At 49.0% G+C, this 7,304-nt stretch overlaps 1 protein-coding gene across 1 annotated transcript in view; it reads left to right on the top strand.

Annotated features, from left to right (window-relative positions):
- Positions 1-5,574, top strand: part of EEF1G (eukaryotic translation elongation factor 1 gamma) — an 11,019-nt gene extending 5,445 nt beyond the window's left edge. Inside the window, exons 7-10 of the mRNA XM_007109942.4 lie at positions 328-532; positions 4,702-4,874; positions 4,968-5,092; positions 5,337-5,574. Coding sequence (XP_007110004.2) covers positions 328-532; positions 4,702-4,874; positions 4,968-5,092; positions 5,337-5,495 — 662 coding nt within the window. The 3' untranslated portion in view covers positions 5,496-5,574. The remainder of the gene's footprint in view (positions 1-327; positions 533-4,701; positions 4,875-4,967; positions 5,093-5,336) is intronic.
- The last annotated feature ends 1,730 nt before the right edge of the window (positions 5,575-7,304 follow it).

Below are 7,304 nucleotides of genomic sequence, written 5' to 3'. Positions count from 1 at the left end.
TGCGGAGCACAGGGTCCAGACGCGCAGGCGCAGTAGTTGTGGCACATGGGCCCAGTTGCTCCGCGGCATGTGGGATCCTCCCAGACCAGGGCTCGAACCCGTGTCCCCTGCATTGGCAGGCAGATTCTCAACCACTGCGCCACCAGGGAAGCCCGAGGGTTGCATTCTTGCTCAAGGATGTACTGTGAACTGGTGGCAGGCAGTTGAGCGTCTAGATCCCTTAGTTGTCCCACCCAGCAGTTTTCCTCCATTACTTTGCTTGTGCCTGGCTTGGGAGGGTTGTGGAAAGAGACCAGACATTGACTTTTCTCCTTCCCTTTGCACCAGCTAAAAAGTTTGCAGAGAGCCAGCCTAAAAAGGACACCCCACGGAAAGAGAAAGCTTCTCGAGAAGAGAAGCAGAAGCCCCAGGCCGAGCGGAAAGAGGAGAAGAAAGCAGCTGCCCCTGCTTCTGGGGAGGAGCTGGATGAATGTGAGCAGGCGCTGGCTGCTGAGCCGAAGGCCAAGGATCCCTTCGCTCCCCTGCCCAAGAGGTACGGATGTTGGCGGGTAGAGGGCATGGGACCCAGAAAGGCCTGTGCTCACCCATGTGCATCCCCCTCGTACTGCTAGGGCCTAGGATTTTAGGTTGTCCATACAACATTGAAAGATGTATTTTAGTTGCAAATAAAGCAGCTTCCTGACTTTACCATCAAGAGTTGGGTGACTTTTGAAAGTAGGAAACAAGTTCCTAATGCATCTGGTATTTGAGGATATCAGAACTCCCTTTCTAGCAAAGGAAGCAGATGGGCCCAGGGCCCAGAATTCGGTGTGGAGGTGAATTGATTGGTCTTGCGTGCGCACGTTAGGATTTGAGATTGAGAACGCTCGGAACTAATACACTGAGGGGTGCAGGAAGGGAGAAAATGCAGAGAGCCTCCGTCTGCTCTGCGTTACTGGCTTTGCTGAGGCAGCAGACACCATGTCAGTATCCTTTGATCATCTTCTTGCTGTTTTGATGCATCAGCCTATATAGAAACTGTTCACTTTAAGAGAAAGGATGATGACCATGGCTATGTAGCGGCTGTCTGGTTTATTGTTTCCCAGCATGGGGGAGCTAAACCCCGCAAGGAGAAGGCAGTAAATGGGGTGGTCGTCTGTGTCCTCTTCTCAGTCACCATAGGGGTTCTTGGAAGAAAGAATACAGTAAAGGGGGGATTTTTAGTGTGAAAAAATTGGGACAGCCAGGACTTGCCCAGTTGTTTACCATCAAATCTTTCTTCAGTCACTGCTCCGGGTCACCTTATTAGAATTTGAAGCAATATGAGAAATATCTTTTCTATGGTCACGTCACTTAGTTCTCTTTTCTGTTTTTCTTGCCCATTCTGCCTTTCCTAAAGCCATCTATCCTTTCACTAGTTGGTTTGTTGGGGTGCAACAGTGTTTGACCTCCCCATTTTGTAGTGGTTTGTATATGGGATGAAGGAGCACGCACTGGTGGTAGGCATAAGAAGTATGTGGAGTTGTAAGCGACATAGTACTGGATGGTTGCCATTAGGAACCGCTGCTTCCCCATTTGGGGAGCAACTTGGGGTGTAGCTGAGAGCTCTTACTCCCAGGCACTTCATACAAGAAGGCTCCTAACGCAGCTGCTTTTTTTTTTTTTTGGCGGTACGCGGGCCTCTCACTGTTGTGGCCTCTCCCATTAATGGGGTGGTCGTCTGTGTCCTCTTCTCAGTCACCATAGGGGTTCTTGGAAGAAAGAATACAGTAAAGGGGGGATTTTTAGTGTGAAAAAATTGGGACAGCCAGGACTTGCCCAGTTGTTTACCATCAAATCTTTCTTCAGTCACTGCTCCGGGTCACCTTATTAGAATTTGAAGCAATATGAGAAATATCTTTTCTATGGTCACGTCACTTAGTTCTCTTTTCTGTTTTTCTTGCCCATTCTGCCTTTCCTAAAGCCATCTATCCTTTCACTAGTTGGTTTGTTGGGGTGCAACAGTGTTTGACCTCCCCATTTTGTAGTGGTTTGTATATGGGATGAAGGAGCATGCACTGGTGGTAGGCATAAGAAGTATGTGGAGTTGTAAGCGACATAGTACTGGATGGTTGCCATTAGGAACCGCTGCTTCCCCATTTGGGGAGCAACTTGGGGTGTAGCTGAGAGCTCTTACTCCCAGGCACTTCATACAAGAAGGCTCCTAACGCAGCTGCTTTTTTTTTTTTTTGGCGGTACGCGGGCCTCTCACTGTTGTGGCCTCTCCCATTGCGGAGCACAGGCTCCGGACGCGCAGGCTCAGCGGCCATGGCTCACGGGCCTAGCCGCACCGCGGCATCTGGGATCTTCCCGTAACGGGGCACGAACCTGTGTCCCCCGCATCGGCAGGCGAGCTCAACCACTGCGCCACCAGAGAAGCCCAACGCAGCTGCTTTTTAAGGATATATTTCCTTCCGAACCAAAGTGATTACCTTGAATCTAGCACAGGGGCAGGTCAAGAGTGAGCAGGATTTTTGGTATCTGTAAGTAAGCTATGATAACCAACCCAAATCATGTACGCCCTTGTAACATAGGTACTGCTAATAGGTAGAGATATTCACATATATTGGGTCCGTACACTGGGCAGAAAATAAATCAGGCAGTAAACTTAAAATCTTTAATAAACTTAGCATTTTTTTAAAAAATAAGTTTTTTTATTTTTTATTTTTTGGCCGCGTTGGGTCTTCGTTGCTGCGCACGGGCTTTCTCTAGTTGCGGCGAGCGGGGGCTACTCTTCGTTGCGGTGCGCGGGCTTCTCATTGTGGTGGCTTCTCTTGTTGCGGAGCACGGGCTCTAGGCGCGTGGGCTTCAGTAGTTGTGGCACGCAGGCTCAGTAGTTGTGGCTCACGGGCTTAGTTGCTCCGTGGCATGTGGGATCTTCCCGGACCAGGGCTTGAACCCGTGACCCCTGCATTGGCAGGTGGATTCTTTTTTTTTTTTTTAAACAGTTTTATTGAAGTATAATTTCCATTATGAAGTATAATTTTCCATATAAAATTCAGTCATTATAATTATATAGGTCAATGCCTTTAACTAAATTTATAGATCTGTGTAACCACAAAAATTCAATTTTAAAACATTTCCAACACTACAAAAGTTCACTGGCAGGCGGATTTTTAACCACTGCGCCACGAGGGAAGCCCCAGCACTTTTTTTTTTTTTTTTTTTTTTTGTATCATTTGGGAATGCTTATTAGTACTTATTTGTTGCATTACCATGGTGCACTCCTGGGCTGCCAAGATGATTTTCCCCAGGATTCTTAATGACTCAAAGGTGATGTCTTCAAAGACAAGACTCATTTGTCCAGAGTTAATTTTAGTCCTTTTAAGGCCTTCCAGCTACCCTAACCCTGTGGTCAGTTGTTTGTTTGGGTTTTTTTTGAATTTTATTTATTTTTTTATACAGCAGGTTCTTACTAGTTATCCATTTTATGCATATATCAATCCCAATCTCCCAACTGTGGTCAGTTTGGGGCGAAAAATGGACACATGGTCATAAATAATAAAGTTCAAACAGCTCAGGAGAGAGTGAAGAAAAACTCCCCAGCCCTACTTTTTGCGTGGTTGAGGAAGCAAAGCACCTCAGATGAAGTCTCTGATGTGCATTTGGGAAGGAACCTAGGACCTCGGGTTAAAGGAGATTCTCTGCTTTGCTACATTGCAGCAGTGAGCAAGTCACACCACTTAACCTTATTTGTAAAGGGAGGGATGGTAACATTCTCTGATTCTAGGGTTTGTTGACATTAATTATATACTAATGAATAATTGAACCAATTAAACATTCAGTATAAGGGGGTTTAATAGATTTATGGCACGTTCATGCAGAAGATTATTTAGCCATTAAAACATCTGCAAAAGATTCTCGATAGCCAGGCAGTATTAAGTGAGCAAATTGTGTAAGGCACAGAATTACATGCATCATCTTTGGAAAATTGCCAGTGGGAAATAACATTAAAATATTAGTTATCTTGTTCGCTGGCATAGTGAGTGATTTTCTTCAGTCAGTATGTGTTTTTATAATTGGAAGGAAAGAAAAACAAAAAACAAGCCCTCCCACGGTGGGGGGCACCTCTTCTACTCTGAAGCTGGCATCCTTGGCTCAGTGTGCCAGATTGCTTCAAAGATGACCTGAACTTGTTTCTGAGCAGAGTAACTAAAGGACACGGGTGTAGGATTTGGGGTTGGAGGCCCTTTGCAAACATTCACTTACATTGCTGTCATATTATAGTGTGTGTAACCTGAAGAGGCCTGTGTGATGGGGAGGGGTGGGGGCAGCGACTTGGGTGAGTCAGGAACTGAGAGGGTGACTCTTGGAAAACAGCCCGGGGAGGGGCCGGCCAGGGAAAAAAAAAAAAAAAAAAAAAAGGAGTCCTCGCTGTGAGTCTCCACCAGGGGGCAGCAGCTCGCCATGCCTTCCTTGGGGCAGATCCTGGGCCCCACCCTCCACGTGCCTAGCATATTTAGGCTGGGGGTGGGGGGATAAGGAAATGCCCTGGGCGCCTCTCACACCCCCCAGCTCTCCTCCCTTGGAAGGTGATACACATCTGCCAATCCAGTGACTCTACCTTTAAAGCAGTAAATTTGAGTGGAAACGCCCTTAGCTTCTCTTAGCACTGGCCACGTTGCCGTTGCTGCAGTAGGACCTTCTCCACCTTGATCTCCTTGCTTTTTTTCCTTTATTCAGTACCTTTGTGTTGGATGAATTTAAGCGCAAGTACTCCAACGAGGACACGCTCTCTGTGGCGCTTCCGTACTTTTGGGAGCACTTTGATAAAGATGGCTGGTCCCTGTGGTACTCCGAGTACCGCTTCCCTGAAGAGCTCACCCAGACCTTCATGAGCTGCAACCTCATCACTGGTGAGCAGAGGGTGGCTCTGGGAAGAGGAAGGGAGGAGACAAGGTAGTGGGTGACTTGATTTCAAAGGCTGAATGTTCTTCCTTGCCCTTCAGGAATGTTCCAGCGATTGGACAAACTGAGGAAGAATGCCTTTGCCAGTGTCATTCTGTTTGGAACCAACAATAGCAGCTCCATTTCCGGAGTCTGGGTCTTCCGAGGCCAGGAGCTTGCCTTTCCGGTGAGGAAGGTGCAGGGGAGGGGTCTTGTCTCTTTAGGGTGGGGCGAGGATTTGGGAAGTGCACTGGTGTTCCTGAGCCGAGCTGGTGGGCATTCCAGAGAGGTCAAGGAATGTGTCCATGAAGGGGCTGTCATGTTCACAGGAGTCCTGGGGTCTGATGATGGGTGTCTGAGCTGGAAATACCAGGTGTGGGGCAGCGGCCAATAACCTGACCACATGCTTCTACCTGGCTCTTTCTCCCCAGCTGAGTCCAGATTGGCAGGTGGACTATGAGTCATACACATGGCGGAAACTGGATCCCAGCAGCGAGGAGACCCAGACGCTGGTTCGAGAATACTTTTCCTGGGATGGGGCCTTCCAGCATGTGGGCAGAGCCTTCAATCCGGGCAAGATCTTCAAGTGAACATCTCCTGCCATCGCCTAGCTGCCTGCACCTGCCCTTCAGGGAGAATGGGGGTCATTAAAGGAAACTGAACATTGAACCCTTTCCTGCCCTGCCTCCTTTGTGGGTGATGGCTTCTTCAAAGGGGAGTAAGATATGTTGAAGCAGGGTGTTGTCTATACCTGCAGGACCTCCCTGTGTAGGAGAGAAGTCTTCAGAAGAGCAGAAAGAGAGGCCTCTCCTCAGTTTTGATTTTTTTTTTTTTTTTTTTTTTTTAATTGCTTTGCCTCTGCTGTGATGACCACCTTCTAGCCTAGCTGGGAGAGATTGGATGTAGTTAGGAGGTGGTGACACGGGGCTTTGTAACTACTTAACTCCAGACCTTCCCGCGTGAAGGGGGGAGAATACCTGCCGATGGGGTGAGAGCAGAGCGACTTAACACTGCTTCCCGCAACTGCCCTGTGAGGTGGGGCAGCAGCCGTATCCAAGAGTCATAGTTTCAACGCTTCAGACAAACAGCGAGAAGAGACTCCTTGGAACAGATGCTGGCCTGTGGCCCCTAACCTGGCTGTGGATCATCTCTGGGGTATCCCTACTTTCTAACAAGGAAGTGGGGTTCAGAGATTTAAGCAACTTGCCTGTGATCACACATCTTAGGTGGTGGAGACAGGATTTTGAACCCAGTGGGTGTAATTGGAGCCTGTACCCTAAACCCTAGCGCTTCCTGCAATGTAGAGCAGTCATAAATGTCTTAACAACCCTGCTCATTCCAGTGGTTGCTATTTTTTCTCCTTTGAGCTTAATTTTTTATTATACCCTTTTCAGAGATAACTTGCCCCTACTCTGATCGTCTTTTCTGTGTCTTCTGAAGAGCATTAAGGATCTCTCTGTAAATTTAACAGCTCAGGTGAAGTTGGAAACCTGGTTTGATTTACATTTTGAGGCTTTGGTCTCCAAGTTGTGGTTTTCTGAGTGGTTATTTTTTCCCATCCCTTAAATCCAAGCACAAAGCAAGGGCAAGGGGGTCTTGGCTTGGGAGGGGAAAAAGGTGATCTTTCCCAGTACAGGTGGGGGCTGCTAGCTTTTGAGGGAGTAGGCCTGTAATCTCACCGGTACCTTAACTGCAGTTGGGGTTCTGTGGACAGATGGGCAGAGGAGAGTGGTGGTTTGGAATCCAGTTGGGTGAGGATGGCTTGATTCTTGCTCAGAATTTGCTCCTTGGTAGTTGTGAGTTGGTTCCAGACTTGCCACCTGTCTTGCTTCTGAGCATTCTGGGCTCCTCTAGGATAGGAGCTAAAAGTGCTAGGTGCTGGCCAGGGTGTTCCCTGAGCTGGTTGCCTGGGCCTCACAGAACCGGTCAGACTCCCCTCCCGGGTTCCATTTCCCTCCACACCCTCTGCTCCTTGGTTTGTGTAATTTTCACGACCTTCCTGGTATCCTTAATCTTCCCAGGACCTGAAGATGGAGGCGGGAGAGACTGAGCTGTGCAAGTAGGTTTGCGGGGTTAGGCCTGAGAGGCCCGGGTAAAAGGGGGCGGCTTGGGCAGCGGCGGGCCTGGCAGCCCACGTGCGTGGGGGGGCCGGTTCTGGCCTGGGGGCGCTGGGCCGCCTCCTAGCCTCCCTCTGAGACCGCAGGAAGAGTGACTCATCCACACGTCCTGCTTCTTGTGCCTCTAGCTCTGGCGGTTTGGTGCCGAGGAGTGTGGCCAGGTTGGTTGAGGCCAGGCCTGCGCTTGGGGGAGGGCCAGGACCCAGAAGCAGGAGGTGGGGTGGGAGGCCCAGAGGAGAGGGGGTTGTGGCCTCAGGAAGGTTTGCTGTTGGCCTCCAAAGG

This window comes from Physeter macrocephalus, unplaced genomic scaffold (genome assembly GCF_002837175.3).
Source record: "Physeter macrocephalus isolate SW-GA unplaced genomic scaffold, ASM283717v5 random_25, whole genome shotgun sequence".
In the NCBI taxonomy this organism is placed as follows: domain Eukaryota; kingdom Metazoa; phylum Chordata; class Mammalia; order Artiodactyla; family Physeteridae; genus Physeter; species Physeter macrocephalus.
Note: the sequence above shows the minus strand (reverse complement) of the source record. Positions and strands in the feature narration are given on the sequence as shown.